This window comes from Tinamus guttatus, unplaced genomic scaffold (genome assembly GCF_059628265.1).
Source record: "Tinamus guttatus ecotype Peru unplaced genomic scaffold, ASM5962826v1 Tinamus_guttatus_pri_ptg000260l, whole genome shotgun sequence".
Lineage (NCBI taxonomy): Eukaryota > Metazoa > Chordata > Aves > Tinamiformes > Tinamidae > Tinamus > Tinamus guttatus.
Genome location: NW_028288794.1, coordinates 741,664 through 763,125, shown reverse-complemented (window position 1 = coordinate 763,125; position 21,462 = coordinate 741,664). Strand labels below are relative to the sequence as shown.

The following is a 21,462-nucleotide window of genomic DNA, read 5'->3' as shown; positions in this document are numbered from 1 at the left end:
ATTAGGAATATGGAAGTTACCTCTTTATGCAACTCATGCTTGGAATACTGCTATTTAGAGTGAAGGATGCAGAGTCTCCTAAATTAAAGGAAAAGCTCTATGAAGTTTAAAAAGATTAAAAATTAAAAACTCACCATTTTGTAGTGGTGGAGAAAAAGGAAAACAATTGAGGAACAACCTCTTGGAGAGCTTCTACAGTGCTTTCCTTGCAAGGAATTACAGCTTGGGCTGCCTCTATTAAAAACTCAAGCTCTTACTGTGACATTCACTACGGACACATTTTGGACACATCAACTTTTTTTTTTTTCTTCCTCATGTTTTTCCAAATTGATGTTATCTCTGCAAAGCTTTGATTTAAAAACTACTTCAAACTGTGCTCTACCTACTAGATCAGAGGAATATGTGTTGACTTGTGGCCATCAGTACTGTAGCCATCTGCATTAATTCAATGATTAAATCTCTGTTCCAAGTAAGTGTTTGCAAAGAAAATATAAATTGCATTTTTGAAAACTGGATCTTAGGTTTGAGAAGAAACCTCCTGCTAGCCTGGCCACGATCGTAGTTGGTTTTTTCCTACCCTGAGGATGCTCCAGGACGGCTGTTGAGGTTAGTGGGGAGCAGAGGGTCCCCAGGAGGCAGCTGGGGAAGGTGGAGGTGGCCGCGCAGCCAGCAGAGCTCCGCAGCGCTCCGAGGGTCGGAGTCCATCCTTAGGAAAGCCCGGAGAGAAATCCGCAGTATCCAACCCAGGATTTTAGCAGCGTATCGTCCGCAGAGCGATGGTGTCTCAAAACACTCAATGGATTCTTGAGCTTTCATATTGCAGGGGTGACCTGCTGAAATCATGTACTGGAGATACTGCACTGGATGCAATCTGGTTTGTTGTCATGGGGGATCTTTCCAGTTACGTCTCATATAGACCTTTTCTGCATGTTTGTATCTCTAAGTTTGATTAAAAAACAAGCAGACAAAATAACCCCAAACCCCCCAGTAAGTTGTCGGATGAATAATCAGATTGTTAATGGTTTTGTTTTTGAGTAATCATGTGGGATAAAATAACGTATAGGAGATGAAAATCTCAGTTTGGGTGACTGAACTGCAGACGTTGGTTTAACGATGTGTTTTAAATGATCCTTAGGGGGCTTGTTCCTTCATACTGCTAGACTTTGACACCTGATGAAAGATAAATTTCTATTTGAGCAGCGAAGAAGAGTAATAATTCGCATGTGGAAAATAACTATTACTTCTTTCTGAAGAAAGGATGCTTTAATGAGGTTTCTGTCACTAAGATTTAATTACTCTAAAAACAAAAATTTGTGAACGCTTGTGCACTAGGCCTGGTGTGTGAAGTCAGATTTTATTTGTCAAATGCACAAGGTAACGCTAGTTTGCCGATATAACTTGCATTACCTTAATTTTGAGAAATAGCAGTTATGTGTCTGCATCAAGAGGAGGTTCTGCAGGATCCTGTGGTTTTTGTGAACGAGGCCTGCGCCGGCTGCTCTGCGTTACGGCACTGATAGGAATTTGTAGCATCGACTGCGTCCGTGCAAACGTCTCTGAGTGCTTCACATTGAATATCCAGCTGTTAGTTTGCATAGAGCATGGTGTAGTCTCTATTAAAGCATCCTTTTCTTTTAGTGTTCTTTTAGCCTCTGCAGGATAAAGGACGAATTAGGACATTACTGTGATGCTCTTTTACCCCAAGATTTTAAGTCTTCTTTCCTCTATTGGATGAGTTTTTGTTTTTACTTTATTGAAGGGTAAAGCCAGCTGCTCTTACAAAGTTGTATTTCATGACTTAACATGTTTTTGCTGTCATATAATTTCATGATGCACTAATATAGTTTATGGAAAAACATTACAGTTGCTCTGTAGGAGGAAAAAAAAAACTCAAATTGGGACTTGCTGGTGTTATGTTTATAAAGCTTTTGGTTTTGTGCCCATCCGTCCAAGAAAAGCATCCCAAATACAAGCCTGGAACAATGAATTAATTCTATTGTGTGCTGTTCTGGACAAGTATTCAAAGAGGGAGTGTTCAGACCATTAGGAAAGCTACATTTTTCCCCTTCGGATCTCCAGTCACCTAGTTTCTGTAAGTGCTTGTTTCTCATTCTGTTAAAATCCTCAGTACAGGTGGTGATCAAAAGCTGGCCTAGCTCCTTCCTGTAGGTTCTTATAAAATGTATAATGGCAAGGTATGTCATCCTGCATCAAATAGTACTGTGCAAATTATATTAGTTACATAATGAATCTTTTTTAAAATGCAGATGATTCTGGAGAAAGAGTTGTCAACTGAACTTAACTTTGAGAGAGTTTGGAAATATGGAAGAGCACGGTGGAAAGAAAGGGCAGGTCTGAAGCCTGGAAGCGCAGGGCTCCTAAGGCAGGTGGTATTTGAATGTTGGCAACCTCGGAAGGTGGCAGGGATGAGATGAAAGTTTGAAATATCAGCCTTAACTTTGAATTTCATGAGTCAAACTGAAAACAAGTAAGGACTTAAAGGTTATCTCATTCCCAAGAACCGACGGGAAGGGAACACCCACAGTGCAGGCTGTCTGACAAGGAAGGTCGCAGAAGGAGAATTCATAGGTAAAACTGAGCTTTCCTGCAGGCAGGGTTGTGTTTTACAGAGCACTGCATAGTTTAGCACCAGAAAAGACTGACTTCACTAGCAAGCACAGATCTAAAAGTGGAAAAAAAAGTTGCTGTACCTGTTGCTTCAGCTGAATCTGCAGGGGACTCCTGGGAAACAAAGGCTGCCCTCTTGCAAAAGAGGCTAAGGGCCGTGCCAAGGAGCCTGGCACGTGGGAGGAACGGGATGTCTTCCTGGGAAAGCTGTGCGCAGGTACTGGGGGGTGTTTCCCGTCGTGGTCTTGTTGGGGGCCTCTCATAAAGGCAGAGAGGGCAAGAGAACGGTGCGGTTTCCTCTGTGTGCTGCTGCCTTCGCAGGCAGTTTCTGTGAGTGCCATTTGGGATGCTGGAGCGTTTTGAGACACGACAAGACGCCTCTCTGCAAGCCACCAGCATCTTCGTTGCGTCCGTGCTAAGTGCAGCCCTTTGCCCTGGCTGCATAGCAGAAACTCTGACCTGCTGTTTTTGTTTTGTGCCGTGAGTCAACAACAACAAAACCTGATTTCATAAGCCGCAGCTCTGCTGCAGGTGGGGACTAGGATCACACACTGCTGCAAGTGTGAGTTTATTGCTATCTCCACTGCTCGCTAGTGAGGTTGACTCATTGTGGTGTTGGCTTGGGTGATGTGGGGAGAACCAGAGCTGTCTGATTATGAATGCAGTCCAGACCTGAGCTCTGTGTCTTTTGGTGCTGTGATGGGGAGGAAGGGAAAGCAAAATGAGAAGGTCCTTTGCCATCGGGTGAACTTAAAGCTAGTGTTAGATTTCTTGCTGAGTAATGGATCCTCGCAATGTGTTGTACAGAAGTTGCCTTCCATGAGGTGCCATGGAGGTTGCCATTTGCCTTCGCATTAGCCTCATCTACTTGATGTAGAATGGCTACATCAAATAGAAGAATCTTAAAATAGATTATTTTCCCCTGTGGACTCTCTGTGCATTTCTTCTTCCCTTTCCATTGACTAATTTTCTGTTTGAATCTGATGGCAATGCTTTGGTTGGTGGTGGTGGGGGACAGGCATAAGGATGTTAAATGTTTTTGCAATTCTTATCTGCTACCAGAGTTTGCTGAAGATGCTATTGAATGAAAGCTGCCTCTCATGCAGTCCTTTTTAGCCTGGAAATGTGATCAAGGGAAGAGGGAAATGAACTTCAGGGAGCTTTTTTTCCCCGATTGCCCATGGAAGGTGTTGAAGACTTCAGTGAGGGCTGTGCTCACCTCTCTTTCTCTCTGGGTTTCTTCTTGCTCCTAGAATAAAAGCCTGTGCTAGGCACTGTGCTGAAGGAAGGCTGCTGCCTCATCTGCTCCGTGCCTTAAGAATGAAGTATTTGATGATGGGCTTAATCATAATTGTGAATGAAGTCTTAGCATTAGGGAGAGTAATTTCTTGCCTGGAGCTCTGCAAAAACAAGGAAGTGATGCATAGGAACTTGTGACAGTGAAAGGCAATCTGAGGTTTTGCTGTACATTATCAAACCCAGCATAATGTGGAAGAGCTGGATGCTTTGGGATCCCTAGAGAAAAGGCTTATGAAAAAGCACATATTGATGTGGTGATACAGGGTAAAGTGTAGCGTTTTTATCGGTTGCAGTACAGCTTGGAAAGTAGGTGGCCTTGGATGTTGAAATCTTGTTCCTGAGCATGTATTGTGAATTGTCGAAACAGAAAAGACTCACACTCACAATACGGATATTTTTATAAGCAATCTGCAGTGATTTTCCTCTTTTTTTCTTGGAGAGAGGCTGGTTTTACATGGGTTGCTTGATCTTGTTCCACACTGACTGCATGTGGGTTTGCTTTGCTGATGTTCCCTGTTTTCATCAGGCCTGTGAGCAGAGATAGTGGTGGTATCTGATCAATCTGATGCTAGTGAGTGGTCTGGGGCACTGTAAGGGTAAGGGCGGCTGGTTTTCCTTGGTGGGGAAGATCATATTCTCCTTCTGCACAGGAGACTTAGAGATGCTGATAGAGCAGGTTGTTTTTTAGGTAATATTGGGCTGAGCTTTGAATTGCCTGATAACCTGGGGGGAGCTGGTAGTGGTGAGGGGGCCTGGTGAAAAAACTGCAATAAATGTCTGGGATAGACAGTGATGTGGGATAGCAGACATGGTTAGAGCTGGTTTTCTCAGACCATCAGACTTAAACTGCATTGCATCTATTACTAACACTAACAGTGACCCTAGCTGTGCCCAGTTTGCAAGGGAAAACACATCACTTCTGCTTTCTGCTATAAAAAAAGCTAGATTAAAAATAAACTGATGTTCAGGGGCACTGAAAGCAAGAGAGAAAACAAGAAACTTGGGTACAGCAGAAAAAAAGCCAAGTATTGGCTTGAGGAAATGGTATCGTTGAGTAACACTGCCCATGGCATGAGTGAGGTCAGAGCAGGAAAGTTTTCTCTTGCCAGAGGTAATTCCATTTTCAGAGGAGAAGAAAGTAAGGAAATGGAGAGTCTTAGGACTCTTAGGCATAAGTCTCCTATAAATCTGCCAGCAGCTTGACCACTACACTGGAAGGGAAGTGGGCCAAAAAAAGCCTAAAGAGCAAGTGGGGGAGTAATAGAGCACTGCAGACACGAAATCCTGTAGCAAAGCAGTTAAACTAGAGTGTCCCAGAGCAGATCCTGTTTGGATTCAAGTTAGAATTGCATAGATGTGAAAGCATTGTATGTATGTTTAAGTATTTATCTAATTTAAAATGGCATAAGAGCAAGTAGCCTGAGATGTGGCAGTCTAAGGCTGGAGATGAGAGCATCTTCTTTGCACGGGGTTTATCAGGCTTCCTAACGTGAAGGATATCCCGTTATTGGATACGTCCCATTCCTCGATCTTCTCAAGGGCCCTCATGAGTGACATTCCCTGCATTCCTGCCTGGAAGGAGCTGATCAAGCCGGGCAGTTGGGAAGCAAGCTGGAAACCCTCTTGGTCTGCGGCCTGAGCTTGCTTTCCCACCCGCCACCCTGTGGTATTCCCAATCCAAAGAGATAAGCATCTGATCCCTCCCTGTCTCCCGTCCCTTTTTCCCTAGTGAGAAAACTCTCCTGTGTTTGCATTTCCTAGAGCAACTCTAAAGAGGAGCGAGTTAGGCTATTAAAGAGAGGAGGGGAAAAAAAAAAGCCTGTTCATGATAGGCAATTTAGACCTCTGCTAAATGAGGTCTCCCTTAGTGAAAATCTGCTTCAGATTAAATATGCTTGACAACGCTGCTGCGTAACTACCTGCAATCTTTCACTTTGGTGCTGCAAATGAGCAGCCTTCTAATGTGTGTGCTTCCAGGTGCTCAGGTTGTTCTGTATTTAAAAAATAAGAAATCAAAGCAAATAAACACCCCCCACACCCATTATACACACATACACCAATAAAACTTCTTTTAAGTGCACCGAGGACTGATGAATCTTGCATTCCTAGTATTGCAACACAAGGTGTTCTCTGTTCTAGACTGTAAATATTTATCTCTTGTTAAAGCAGAGCAGTTACTATTGGGAACTGATCTGGCATGCTTAAGCGTTTTTCCTTAAGGAATTTGTTTCCTTTTATTTACAGTGTTATCATATATTTAAATTCCAGGGCCTCAGAATATAGCTCTGAGGTTTGTTCTTAGCGCTGGCAGTGAAAATCTAAATTATCGCAGCCTCCGAGTGCAGATAACTGAATTCTGAGCATATGTTGTAACCGGCTAACAAGTGTGGGTGTGAAAGCCCAGCAAACAGAGGAAGAGGGACGCACGGGGACGCGGAGCCGCGGCAGGACCGTGCTGGAACGCGGCGCCTTGCGATCGCCAGGCGGGCGGCTGGCTCCCCTGCTGGGGTTACCGCCAAAGAGCGGCCAGGGCCGCTGCTGTGTGAGCTGGAGGACCCTTTTCTGCACCAGGAGATGGGCTAGGTGAGGGAAGTGATCGGGTACTGAGTTTAACTTGGGTCCCTGTCTAAAGGGAAGACTGCACTCCATCAGCTAAACTGTCTTGTTTATGAATACCTAGGACGTGTATCTCAGGAAGGGTCCAAAAGTGGCTTTTGAGGTTGTCCGTCATGTTCATACGTGGTAGGCAGATAAATAAAATGTTTTTTTTTTTTAATTTGGTCTCTTCAAACTTCAAGGATGACAGATGGATGTCCAAGTATTGCCTTCCTGAGGTAGTTCTTAACGTCTGAGGTTACCATCTGCTGTCAGGCCCTGTGAGTGTTAGTTCTGGCTCTGCAGCGTTGCACTTCGGGGGTGCCCAGGCCCTGCATCTGCCCCTCTCTGAACTCTTGGGTGAAACTTGCCCCTCTTGGCTTCTTCGGTAAGAAGTTCTCTCCTCGTTCATGGAGATGTTTCTCACTGTGAATAGATGCAATTTGGAAGGATGTTTTATGGCTTTTAAGGCAGTACTGTTGGTGGGGTCCCCAAGACTCCCCCTTAGTGTAACAATGCTGTGTCCTGTTAATGGGAATTTTTCCATCAGCTCTATGTTCTGGGTCACTCTTCCCTTCTTAAAAAGAAAAAGGGGGCAGTGTTGGAAGGAAAAAGTGTAGGGGAAGGAAAATCAAGTCCTCAAGTAGCAGGTTTTTGTAGGTATGGAAGGGCGATGGGTATTTCTCTGAATAATCTAAAATAATGTTCCCTTGTGGTGCAGTAAGTTATGGATTTCCTTGGTTTCTGGCAGTCAAGCATAGCTGTTTTGTAAAGCTGCAGGTTTTTGTTGGCGCGGAAGTACCTGTGTAACAGTGTTACAAATACCTTCCTCCAGGATGCAGGTAGGCTTTATTTTTTTCTCCTCCACCCACAGACCTGCCACAAAATAATAATATAAAAAATGTAGGTGTGTGAACTAATTTCCTTTAGTCAGTTGATGAGTAGTCTTACCTAGATCATAAAAACCCAAGGAACCACCAGGTCTCCAGCTGATGCATGTTTTCTTTTGACTTCAGACCATCTCTGTGTGCTGTATGCCATATAGAGGCCTAATGGTGTAAAATCAGAGTTGGGTATTTGAATTAATTCTTGCTGTGGGTCTTGATGCTGTTGGATTACCCTGAGTTTAAGAACACTCTGGAATTGTGGTTTTGTCCTGTGTGCATCTATTAACCTGATACTGAATAAAGCACATCCAAATCAGAATAGGAAGAGGTAAATGTCCAAACTGTTGCAGAAATGAGTCTTCAGAGAATACTAAAATCCCCCAGAGTTGTTGTCCTTTGTAGCCTTTCATAAGTAGCTTTGCATGTTCGCTGGCTTCCTACAGAAAAGATTTGCAATGTTAGCAGCCACTTTTAGACCACTCTTTCCTTGGGCAAGACGTTACTTAGAATTCATTATGTTCATGGTGACACAGGGTGCTTCCAGATTATCATTAAAAACAAAAATATCTATGATTTTTGCACTGTACTCCTTACTGTCCACTTAACATATCATGGGTCATAAAGCAAAGGATTTTCTATCAGTATAGCCTAGTTTTGGGTATGTTCATGGCTATTCATTTAGAAAATTGAACAAGTTTTTCTGCTGTATTACCTGAAAATGTTGTGTAAAGACTGGAAGTATTAAATGAATTAAGATGCTAAATAAATAGCTTAAATCATTAAATTATTAAATAATTTCACATATTAAAAGATTTAGGGGCATGAAAAAGGTTTCTTAATTAAAACAAATCAGAAGAGCATATAAAAGTCTAAAAAAGTTTGTGCAAGAGATATTTTGGTAATCGAGACAGCTGAGAAGGGACAAAACACAAGGTTTCAATTCCAGGCGACTGGAGTTACCCATCAAAGCAAAGAAGAATCTTTTATAGGGAAGAGTGTTGTGCGCAGGGAGCTAAATGGTGTGCAAAGCCATAAACAGCAGTATGTGCTTCAATCCGCAGCTCCTTTGGTGATATGGAATAGATCATGGAAACTTAACAGAAGGTGAAGCTTCTCATATCTATGCTAAGGATTTAAGCCTCCCTTGAAGATAGTGAGTTGAAGTCTGTTTTTTCAACTGGCAATTGACAGTGTTTTAAAATCTCCTTAAAAACACAGCAGATACTCTATCAGTCTTTGAAAAATGTCCTAGTTTCTGTGGCTTTAAAATCCAGGCTTATTTCAAGAAACGGTCTCAGTTTGTCTTGCTGTGTCAAAGTTGTGCAAACAGGCAAAATGGGCTGTATAAAATGTGGTCTGAATCATAAAGTAAACAAGGATCTTCCTTTGCTCCGAGTTAAATAATAATCCTGGTGTTACAAGTAACACGTAGCAAGTAAACTCGCAAAAGCTGGATGGAATCTCGCCCTCGAAGGGCAACCTGACACTTCCAGAAGGTGTCTCATGCTTTTTGCTTCAATGATATTTAATAAAAAAAAACTTTGAGTAAGGTGAATTGTTCTCCCTTGTTTATGCTACGACATTTTTGGTATGTCAACTTGAAAATTTTAATTGAAGCTTTGAGTTTGAAAGAGATGTTGCTCACTGCAGTGAGCTAAGTAGGGTTGCGTATTTAATGCATGAACTAACATTTCTGCTTTCCAGTGATTGAGTTCACTTTCTCTTCTGGTCATGCTTGTGGTTTGAGTGTGACCTCTAATTTGCAAATGAAGAAGGTGGGGAAGCCTGAGACTTTCATGCAAATAGAGGCACGAGCGTGTGCTGTCCTCATCTGGTGAGTGTCGGGTTCCTGGCAGGCTGGCGTGGCTGACACGCGGCTCCCTGGACGGACAAGCCAGCAAGCCCAGCAGCGTGCCCAGGAGCACACGGGTGATGGGATGTGCTATGGGGCAGTACTCTCTGTGTAACAACTTCAGGCTAAGTAGCAGCATGTTGTAGAAAAATAAATTCTTTCATGGCAAAGGCTGCTATTTTAATGCCGTCAGGTATCTGAATTGCAGCATTTGACGCCCAGCTCTGCTGTGCTCCTGCGAGTGTGCGTGAGCATCCCTCTTCATGTGCTGATGAGGGGAGGAGAGCAGGTTTTCATGGGGGGAGGAATCCACGCAGCATTTCAATTTAAAGACAAATCCATAGTCGTTGTTCAGTGTGGTGTCCTTTAGAGTCATGTGTAAATTTTGAGATTGTGATGCTGTGTTAGGAAATCACTTGAATAAAATGTTACGCAAGCATGTAATGTATTACAGTCATACATAACACCTTTATGGGGTGTAGAGAAACAGAACTGAGAAACAGAAATGGAGAAGTAAGAGCAAAAGTTAGTTAGGACCAGGGTCCACGTGTGTGATGTAGGGCGCGAGACATGGGAGGGTTTGCTGTATTATCCACCCTTCTTCTTATGGTAGCAAAGAATGCAGCAAGAATGGGAGAAGAACTGGAGAAAACGGGGCAATCAGTTTAATGATTTGCCTTCCGCTACAGAAGTGGAGAAAATATGTGCCTTTTGTTTGTGTAATCAGAAATCTGATTCCTAGTTATATCTCAGATTTAGAAAACTCCTGGATTTTTTGACTTTACTGGGGGAAGTGCTTGTGTTTTGGTAGCAGTGTTAATATTTAGAAAAAGAAATGTGTTTCACTGTAAGAAGTAATAAAGCATAGAAGAAATAGAAACTTTGGATCCTGTCATCTGAACCTCTGTGGATGAGCAGCTGGTGCTGTGGTCAGATGAGCTGGGCAGTAACCAGAGCTGAGGGGGCTCACATGAGACTTGCTTTCTCCCCTGCAGCGTCGGGTTGTGCAGACCTCAGGGAGATGGAGCTTGGGAGTGAAGTTAACTGAATTTGGCTCTAGTCGCAGCGTTGTTGAATTTACCTGTATTTATCAGTGCCCTGCTGAGCAGTTCTGGTCTCCAACCCTTTGTCTACACCTGACTTCTGGTGTTGATGCAGCTGCAGAATCCGTCCTGCCGCCGTGGCAGCGGTGGGAGCAGCGGTTGGCAAATCCAGCAGCACTGGCTGGATCAGCAGACGTTTCTGCATGGTGTGTGTCACCTACATGTAGGAGACGTGATTGGTGTGGTCCTCAAACAAAGGAGCTTTGAAATCTTGCAATAGCTCAAGGAGTCTTCAAAATGTTAATGGAATAATAGGAGAAAACACTTCCTTGAAGAACGGATCTAAGTCCTGTGCCCGCTCTTTCCAAAAGGTGATGGCTGGAGGCAGCTGAGCGGGTAGGTGTGGATGCCTGGAGGAGCCTTCTGGCCAGGGTGGATGGAGAGGTTGACTTACTGGAAAGGGGAGGTGGAGCAGCAGCAGCACCGAGGTCTGCAGGGGCTGAGACCTCACGTGAAGCCTCAGAAGCAGTGGGAGAGGAACGTGGCCGTCTGAGGATGGTGGTGCTTGGTTTTTTGAGATAGGTTTCTTTTCAAGAACTTAAAAGCTGGGTGAAAAGCTAAGATGGTGCAATAACATGGAGTACTTCAGAATATGCATAATTAGTTTTAGCCAATGTTAAGTTTAACAAGAAACTTAACATTGCAATGTAGTTGCTTTCAAAAGAAACTCATTGAAATATATTTACTAAACAAAAGAATTGCCCAAGCTATGTGACAGGGTTGCTGTAATGTACAGACTGTAAAATATTTCCTCTTGATAAGCAGATAGCATTCAATAATAAAAAATGCTAACCTTTAAACAGTGTTTGTTCTTAAAAAAAAAATCAATATTCCTTCTCCAAGTTAATGAAGTAATTAACAGTGATTGATGACACATTTAATGTACTCGGCTATTTTATGTTCGTAGACCAGATGGGTTAGGCACAGCCAGTGACCAGTAATTTTGATTTTTTTTGTTGGAAGGAACAAGAAGTTCAGATGTGGGCAGTAACAGCTGAAGTACACAAATAAAAAGGTAGCTGTCTTCTCTCTGCCTTCATCTACCTATATATATGGATTAAAGAAATAGGTAAATGACTGTGGTATTCATTTTTAGCTGTTGAGGAAGCTAACCTGTACTCACCTTAACTGGTGAAAATACGCTTGGAAAGCAGAAGGATTTTAGTTGTTTCCCGGAGGAAAATTGCCACAGAATATTGGTATCTCTTTTGCTTTATAGCGTGATGCTTTGAAAAGGAAAGAAGGTGTAAGCACAAGAAGGGAAAGAAACTTTGTTCTGCAGTTTGAAAGCGATGTTATTGAAGAAGTCTGCAGAAAAATGCTGGTTGGGTCCAGGAATGTTCTAGCCTTCTGCTGTTTCCCCAGGGCTAGCAGCATGCAAGAGGAGGACTTGGAAAATGTCTTCAGTGAATAAATACATCATGTGCTTTATGGCAGTGGATGTCAGCAGAGCAGCGAGATCTCAGCGCTGCTGGAATATTAGAATGCAACTTCAGTCCTGTGATGTAGAGACTGTACTTGCCATGCTGTAGATTTGGTATTTAAATGTTAGGGCACATTAAAAGTTGCTGAAACTTTAATTTGCATGAACTAGGCGGGGTGCTGAAGCATTGTGTTTTGATAGCACATATCGCTTGGAAGCTTCAACTATGCTGGAATTTGGAGTGGAATATTTCAATCAGAGAGATGAGATTGCTGTCTCCTGGTCAAACTCTTCCTGGTATTGAGAACGTTATTAGGGAAATTTTTATGAAAAGAAAATATATAATTGAGAAGTGACGACAACAACGAAGTACATATATATTTTTGTGCTGCTAAGTTAAGTTTGTTTTAGGATGCCCAATAAGGAAAGAATGAAGGAAGGAGATGGATGTTGTCCCACATCCTGCAGTACTTGCTTGCCTTCTGTCAAGCACTTTTTTTTTTTTTTTTTTTTTTTTTAATGTTCTGATTTGAACTCTTCTCTCAAATCCCCAAGCACCATCATGAAAGAAAAACACGGAGTGAGCGGAGAGCGCTTCAGGAGAAGGCCCAGGCAGGAGTGGCTCCGTGTGGGTAACTCTTTTCTTCACGGTTTGTCCCCGTCCTCCGAGGGTTCGGTGGCAGCTGGAGCGGCCTCCCGACGCAGACTTTCATCCCTTCTCCCTCCCACGCGGCTCCATCTGTGAGGCTGCTTGTTCTTGCTGCTCTTGCTGAGAAACTGGATTGAGCTCAGAAGCATCCTGCTCTTTCAGACCCTCTGCCAGAGTCTTGCTAGTCAGGGAGGGTTCTGTAATCCTGCGGATCTACATATTCCCAGGTTTTACACAGCCGGTGGCCGCTCTGAGACTGCAGCTCTTCTGTGAGCTCTGTTCCTACTTGAATGTAGAACTTTTCTGAGCTTTTGGCCACTCAAAATCGGAGTTTCCACAGCTTGAAAGGGAGCTGGTATTCCGGATTTCTCAGGCCTCCTGAAGTATAATGCTGGGACTGTGCCCCAGGTGATTTAGGTCCACTTGTCTGCACTTGGTTGTTTCCAAAGCCTTGGCTCCTTGCCCGTATGGATATTTGAGATACCTTATGAGCACTGCTTCTATAGCAACACTTGTTAAGGTCCAAAAATAGAGGAGATGCCAGTAGATACTTCAGATTCCCAATAGCATTGCTATTGATGTCTTGTATGGTATATTTTATCAAAGTAGCTTTTATGAAATCCTTGAAGGTTGAGTTAATGCTGATACGCTCATATACTCCTAGCATTGAAGGAAAGGAGTCATAAAAAAAAATGGGGGTTTCATGATGTCCACTGGAAGACCTAAGGCCTCTCTTAGTAGGATGTGCAGGAGACATCTTCAGTTTTCACAGCTCTGACAGCTGCAGGTATGTGCTCATCTATTGGAATTGGGTGAAGAGGGCTTTACATCTGCCAGTTTTCTCTGTTTTAAGTTTGGGTTGGTGTCTCAGCTTTTGGACTTGCGTGACCGAAGTGCAAGGGCTGCCCTACCAGCGATGAGAATGTTCTAGCAGCTGACTTCACTTTAGAAGACAACTAAAAAAGTCTTGGAAAGTCAGCCTTTATTTAAGGAACTTGCTTGTCCTGGGCATTTGTAGTGGAGTATTTTATCTCCTGGCATAAGAAACAGAGATACACAGAACTGCAGGCATGATTTTTTCTCATTTTTTGAGATATTTTCTTAGCAATAATCAATCTCATTATGTGTATATGGGTTTGCTACTGTAGAATAGCCTGGGATGACTTCAGTGTTCCTAAAGTAGCTCACAATTAATAGTATCTTGTCATTTGTCATTTTTGGTCACTGTTCATCTTATTTTCTTCTAACATTGGATGGTGATTTCAGTGCAGGTATAGGGGAGATTTGCTTAGCAAGCTGCTGCCTAAAGTAGCAGCAGATTTGCTGCAAAGGCAGCCAAGCTGCCTAGTAATGTATCATAGCTCCTCCAAAGGAATCACATAAATCCAAAGTACATATTGGTTATTCTTGAACTCTTAATGGACATGCAGTATAATTTAACAGCTAGGACAAATATAGTTTGCACTGCAATCCTTTTCTTAACCATACAAAGCCTATCTCAAAGTTGCAATGTTAAGTGTGAGCATAAAAGCAATAAATCTTCACAGCATGTATTTGAAGGTAGAAATTTAAGGGAGAGGAGAAAACGCAGTATTTGTTCTGCTCTAGGCTGTCACGAGCGAACTGTGCTTGCAATGGCTGGCACTGAAATTTCAACATTTGCTAAACAAATGCACTATTTGAATTCCTTGGAGTACTGGGTAAAACTTTGTATTTTGTAGATGGTTGGATGATGTGAATCATTTGGGGCTTTTGATCTTAAAAGGGTGCGTACCTCTGTTTCTGGTGCTGCCACGTGAGAGCGGAGTAGTAACAGGTCCAGCAAGGTGTGATGCTGTAGCACAAGGGCAAGCCGGGCTGGCTCCGTACTGAGCTGCACGTGTGTAAATACTAGCGGTGGGAAGGTGACAGTAACGTAGTAACGTCTGTATTAGTGTGTGTTCAGCGTTGGTTGTTTTCTTGAGTGTGTAGCAACAGCGCGCACCTTCATGAAAAAAGTACGAGTATTTCTCAAGTTCTAGTGCAAAGATATGCTGGAAACGATTCCCTCTCCCCATTCTTTCCTCTGGATAACTTGTCTAAGGCCATTGAAGTCTGACTGTCAACTTCAGTGGACCTTTGCTGCTCATCTTCTAGGTCTTTGCTGAAGTTTTAACAAGGCTGTTTGCAGTGGGCCTTATGGTGAAGGCAGCTTTGTAGTGGATTAAGACTTGAGACTTGGTCCTTCTGACACTCACAGGATAACAGGATAGCATCTAAACCCAAAGCTTTTCCCTTCTCTCGCTAGTGCTATTTGCATTGCTTGGTGGTGGGCTTTCCCCATGAAGGGGACTTGCTAGGCACAGTCTCCAGCAGCATCAAAGAGGGTCTACTCAGGGAAGAAGGCAAGGATGGGCTGTACATATAGTCATAGTTCTTTGAAACACTCTCCCAATGAGTCTGTGACTTGTCTCATGGATTTCCTGGCCTTGTGGAAAAAATCTTGATGTTTGCTGTTCTTGCCTGCAGCACCGTGAATCAGAGGTTCTCAGCACGGCTGCCTGCTGCTGGAAGGAGTATGTAGTGCTCTGGCTTTTTGGCGGTTGTTTTAAGTTGCCACACAGTTTTCCCTGTCCTCTGCCTTCCTTTCCTTCTGTTTCTCCCAGGAAAAGAATGGAAAAACTTCTTGCTATGAAAGAAATGGATGGAAAATTATGATTGGTGACATCTTTGTGTTGATCACGATGCTGCACTTGGGCATGGGCTCAGATTTGCACGAAATACTCGTGGTTTTGGAGGAACTGGCTTAATACAGCAGGCAATTGATGTCCTGTTTCCTAATAATGTTGTTGGATTTGAGTTGCTTTTCTGTCCGCAGCTGTGTGTTAAGCTGGTGCTATGCTTTATACAGCAGTCTGTTTATAGCAAGATCTTATTCTTTCATTCTATGTTTAAAGAAGAAGAAACATGATTTAAAGCTCTTTGAGAGGGCATGTGACAGTGTTTGAGGCTTGCGAATGTGTTTTCTGGGAGAGCTCTGTGTATTGTCGAAACTGAAACAGGCAGCGCGCCGGGAATGGGCAAGTGCTGGTGAAACGTGGTCCCTTAGAACAGGTTGGTTAAAGCTGCCTAGCTGAGCTCTACCTGGAAAATAAGAGGCGAAATGGTGGTGCCGCAGAGCTCCATGGGTCCTCGGAGCTACCACCGTATTTTTGTCAACTTGCAAAGTGGCAGCTCTCGAGACCTGGCCCCTTCAGAGAGGAGTCAGCCTGGGCGACTGTTTACTTGGCATAAATATAAATAAAGATACAGTAAATCATTTTTGTGGTTGCAGTATATTATTATTACTGCTTTCAAGAAGCTATATTCTTCCTTTCTGTTCCTTGTCTCCACCTTCTGTCATATTATAGGTAGTATATTGGCAGTCTTCTAAAAACAAACTTCTGAAAAGCAAAGTTCCTCCTGCCTCCTTCCATCCCCTGGGTAAAGTTCTGGAGCTGCTGTCAAACGAGAGGTTTGATCAATAAGTTTCAGCAGAGGAATTGATTTGAACCATGTCTGTGCACCAGCACAAAGCACCCGTGTCCTGCACTGCTAATTTTCTCTTTTGCAGGCTGCTTGCTCGGAGTAGGAATCCAAGCAAACATGATGATGATGTTATAACAAGTGAAGTGTGTGGCGTTGCTAAACTTGTTTCCCCATTAATAAGAGCATCTAGGAATCACAAATGCCATGATATCTTATCTTTTCTCTCTTGTTTTTTTTTTTTTTTTTTTTTTTTTTTTTAAAAAAAAACAATCTTTGGTTGTCTGCCTTGTCATCTATAATGTCAGGCAGAAGAGTTTGTGCTAATGCTTTTTGGAAGATAGGTGTGTCAATGCTTTTTGGAGGCCAGAACCCACAGTACTGGGATGCTGCTATGCCCTGAAGAAATGGCAGGATGAAGGCAGCATTTGTCAAAGATCACTGTGGTTGTCATGTGTGATTTATGCCATGTTTTAATGCATCAAGTAAGCAGGCAGGTAAAATTTATGTTTAACTAATGTTTTCAAGTGATTTTTGTCAGCTCTGGAGTACCTATCTTGCCGTCCGGGGGTGTTGATGGAATGTGCCTGACGAGGTTTGCAGATGAAGCAGTCATTGATGTCTAGGTATCCTGAAGCAATGAACCTTACTTGGCTTAAAGCAATCTTGGAGCTTTGCCTTTAGGCCAAGATCTTTATCTTGAATGAACTACCATATCAGTTTAGGCTCTGAGGAGAAGAGCTTTGTAAGTAAAGTGCTATCATAACTCTTAGCTGCTGGTTACTGCGCATCTGTAGCAATTGCAGAGTGGTTGTAGTTGGAAGGGACCCATGGCGAACCGTCAGGTTCCTTGCATTGCCTTGCATGTTCACCCGTGGTGCTGTATCTTTCAATTGTTGGATAGGTGCCCAGTAGAGAAAAAGTGGTCTTGGAAAGTACGTAGAACACTCCAGAACTGAATGGCAGGCTTGTATTTGTTGTTGATGTTGTGTTTAAGTGCTAACCTGGTCATGCGGTGGAGGAGGGAAAAGATGAGACCCGCAGAAGGTTGGACATGCAGTTTGTTGTAGAGAACTCCTTGTCCATCAGTACTTGTGTGTGTGGGTGTTTTATTTTGTGTGTTTTTTTTTTTTTTTTAAACAGCCATACACTGTCTTTCTAGTCCATCTTTCTTCCTTCTCCCTTGGTCGTCTAGCATATAACTCACACCAATGTATAGACACAACATGGGAAGAAACCGATGGATTATCCTTAGGCCCAAAGGTCAGAGTTTTCCTCCATGCTCCCTGATGGGAGAAGAATGAGACAGAAGCTAAAATGACCAATTCCTTTATCTAGGAAGGTGTGCAGTAAGGGATGGTGGTTTGCTGAGTCACCAGAAGAGCAAAAATTAGAGGTTTTGCTGAGGCTGCAGCGCTCCGGCCCGTGTCTCATCATATGGGGACCACAGATAGAGAGGCTCGTCGTCACCTGGGGACAGCGAGGCCACAGCATGTTTGGGCAACAGTTACCTACTGAAGTGAAGGATGTGATGGGAATAGAGCTGTGGATCCGCCAACCTGTGTGGTTTTAGGGGACATGGGCTACTTGGAGATACTTTGCTAGAAGTATGTTGAAATGAATAGGCACTGATTTATCTCTTGGGCTTCTATGTCCAAAGCTTTTGTGTTTATTTGTTTTATTTTAAACCTGGAAGGGACCAAACTTTGAACTATTTTTCTGCAACGTAGGAAGGCTGATTCTGCAGTCCTGTTCAAGCAGAACTGAAAATTTTACACAAGTGCTGATTCAGATATGCTGCCTGCAATTCTGTGCAGTATATCCGCCTTCTTCTTTCAGCCTTGCGAGCGTGTGTCTCCTGTGCGGCTGGTCTCCCGCCGTGTTCCTGTGGCTGATGGAGGACCGCGTCCTGGAGCGCTCGGCCTGCCGAGGTGGCCGGTGCGGCCTGCTTGCCGCCTGCCCGGGAACGCGTCCCGCCAGGCCGCGGCTCCGCAGGCCGCTCCCGGGGCAGCGGGTCCGTCCCTCGCAGGCTTCCTTCGTGCCGGAGCAGCCCAGCTGCTTTGGCAGTCGGTAAACCCGGCCTCACGCAGCCTCGGGCCGGGCTGGGCGCTCGGGCGCCTCGTGGACGTCCTCTCGCGAGAAAGGCAGGCCGGGGCTCATGTGGCCAAAGCGGTTGGTTGGAATATTCACGAGAGGATCACGCTGCCATAAACATATACACATACATCCCCAGCGGTACCTTCCAGGCTGTGATCCGCTCCCGGCCTAGGCCTGTGCAAAGACCTCTTGGGAAGAGGTATGGGGTGGGCTCGTTGTTCTTATGGCTGGGGTATGCAGGCCAGAGGTGATCCACTCCTGTGCTGGCAGGTGATGGAGAATGAGTTAAACAAGCTGCCGTGTATTTCTGTGTTCCTTCTTTCCTCTTTGGGGAGGCAGGGCTCTTTTGGAGAGCTCTGCAGACCTCGATGCTGTAGGCACAGGGATAGTCAGCGTCTTGCTCCTCCTCCTAATCTGAGAAATGTTTTTTGTGAGAGTGGCAAAACCATGTGCTTGAATAAGGACTGTTGCAAATAGGTGCCTGAAGATAATTCTTGACCCCTTAGAAATGTCTCATTGGAGTGTAATTTTAGCACAGTGCTATTTGAAAACAGCATGGCAAGTTTGTTGGCGAGGTAGTTTGGAAGAGATTGCTGGTCGTATCCTGGAAGGTGTCGTGCTTATATGTTACTTACTCTTCTGGAACAGACAGAGGAAATCTGTGCTTGAAAAAGAAAACAGTGTTCCCATAGGTGAACCTGCCCTGTAGCTTTTCCATCTGAACATGTTTATTTTGTAGCCTCTACTCTGCCCAGAAACTAACAATCCCCAAATCTGCAGAGCATTGATGTTGTACCTCTCATGGCTGGTTGAAATCTAGCTGGGAGTTTAGGGAAGAAGTGGGAATGTGGAAACCAGTGGTGCCACTAAATGGATTTGCTGCTATAGTTTCAGTCCAGTTTCTTCAGGAAATAAATATGCATCTTCTCATTGCTCCTGCTCTACAATTCCATCTTGGATGGTGAAAATAGGTGGGGAAATTGTTAATTCTGTTCTGAATCCCTTTAGTCTACAGCTGTGGTTGTTAATGCTATAACATTACCTGCAATTTTTATTTCAAATAAGTCCTTCGCTGATGCCTGGTTTAAGTGGACCTGACACTTTTCATCAGAATGTGCATATTAATGGAACTGGAAGTTTTTGAATGCTTGGGGTAGCAGAGACCTGTAGCGATTAGAAATGACTCTTAAGTAAATTTTTCTGAATTTGATGCATAGCATAAAAGATCATTCCAGGTCTCCAAAAATGCAAGATAGGCAGAGAAACTTGGAGAGCATTAGTGCTGAGATACTTGTGGTTGAGAGAAACAGCCAATTAAGAGGAATTTTTATTGTAATCCAGCGAATAAGCCTCCTTGTTAAGCAGTGTATGCTCAGGCATTATATTGCAAACCAGAGAAGTACCGTCATAAAGCAGAGCTCCTCATTAAGTGACTGTGGTGGCACTCAGCATAGTCTTAACGCCTGCTTTTCTGTCTTCTTTTTTCTTTTTCTGCAGCCTTACCAGAAAGGAATGCAAATATCTAATGATAGGGGGGAGATTAAAGTTTAGCATGCTAAGAGCTCTTCTACGAATAGATGGGACTACTTGAACTGTAATGGCATAGATAAATTGTGGACGGATGCTTATTGTGCAAGCAGCAGTGCTGGGTTAAGCTGTAATCATGTGCTGCCCAAGGAATATTGCTGCCTCTTTGCCGGAGGCCACCACACCCCCGGGTCTGGCGGCAGCCGAGTTTGGGGCGAGCGCTCCCTGCTCCGCTTTGAGCGGCGTCAGCTGGATTTGTTTAGATGAGTTAACTAGTTGGCTCCCTCCAGCAGGCTGGTTTCTGTCTGAAGTGGCTTAGGGAGTGTTGGTATGAACTGTTTTGCTCGCAGAGCTGTGAGAGCACAAGCATCTTCTTGGGCCAGCAAGGAGCACCTCGGAATCCCGGCCGTGTCTTTGACTTGCTTTGGTTGGAATTTGAAGTCATGTCTGCTAGCAGCTCACGCGCTGAGGAAGTTTTCAGTGCAGAGCAGGAGAACGGAGCTGTGATTAGATGTAATCCTTCATATGAAGCCAGCTTAATCTGTGTCCGTAGTTGTAACAGCACCCATGGGTGGTGGATCTGACTCTCTGTATGTTAAAAACAAGGTTACTGTGAGATGTCCTACCTGTAAAACATGGCTAGTTAGAAATACTGGATGCTGCTTTCTATATAACAGCAACAACAACAACAACAAAATGCAAAACCCAAACTTTAAGACCTCTTGCAGCAGGTGCTTTTGATGCTGCAAGTGATTCTGGCTCCATCAGAGGCACCATCTGTGGAGGCTATTTTTTTGGGGAGGTTGGGGGTAGGAGGAGGGCAAGGGAATATAGGCAGTGGATTAACTCTTTGTTTCACTTCTTCCTATTTCTAATATACTGCCTAAAATAATGGGAAATGGTAGGTTTGTCATCAAGGCAATATGACATTATATATATATATATTTTCTTTTTGGAAACTGGTAGAGGTTTGAGCAGGATAGGAGTGGAATTGCCTCTGTGTGGTTTTTCCTTCCTGCTGCAAGACCACTTTTTGGCATTTGGGAATCTTCCTTTCAACTTTGAAGAACAGATGCGTGAAGTATAGCTACCACTCCTACATATGGCCTTTGAAATATGGAAGCTGTTGGATTGAAGTGGCTTCATATGGTACTTTTGAAGGATCAGAATTAACACGCAAATTTAGGTCTCTAAGACTTGCGTATGTAGTTGAGCAGTTTTATTGTTCCCCTGCTTTTTTTTTTCTTTTTAAGTGTTAAGTATTAGTTTGTATCCTTCTATGCCTATTTACTGAAACTGCATATGTAGTTCTGAATTTATTCTTTCTGAAACTTTCATTGCTTAAATGGTATCTTAGTTTATTTTCTTCTTGGGGGGAGAAAATTTGCAATGTAGTGTGTAAATTAAACATCTGTAAATCTTAATTTTCTAATATAGCCGTCTCTATCTTTACAGGTTTCCATTCTGAAAACCATCAGAAGATATCCCGCCACCCTGTTGGATTACTTTGTACACAGCTCAGCATGTCATTTTGCCCTGGATTTTACACAGTGGCCATGATTTAATTCTCACTTCCTATTTCTATGTATTAGTAAAGCACTGGTGCTCTGAAGAGCTGCTTTTACTTGCCTGGAAACTGACCTTGAGAACTCATCTGTTCTCAAAAGGACTAGACCTTACCAGCAATGAGCTCCCAAAGCCATCCAGGTAAGAACAAAATCACTTTAAATGAAGTGACAGCAGCAAAGCCACCGTTGGACTTGGCCAAAAGAAGTGCAGGATGAAAGGATCTTGCTGAATGAGCACGTTCTTTACTCTGTCGAAATAATAATTCAGTTTCTCTCCTCGTGGTACTTTCTTTCCCCCTTTCTTTTAAATTCAGTTTTAAGGTTGAATTG

At 43.5% G+C, this 21,462-nt stretch overlaps 1 protein-coding gene across 3 annotated transcripts in view; it reads left to right on the top strand.

Annotated features, from left to right (window-relative positions):
• Window positions 1–21,462, top strand: part of HDAC4 (histone deacetylase 4) — a 211,375-nt gene that overhangs the window by 4,241 nt on the left and 185,672 nt on the right. For all 3 annotated transcript variants that reach the window (XM_088526970.1, XM_088526972.1, XM_088526969.1), the window contains exon 2: window positions 21,020–21,271. In XM_088526970.1, the coding sequence (XP_088383096.1) occupies window positions 21,250–21,271 (22 nt within the window). In that variant the 5' untranslated portion in view covers window positions 21,020–21,249. The remainder of the gene's footprint in view (window positions 1–21,019; window positions 21,272–21,462) is intronic.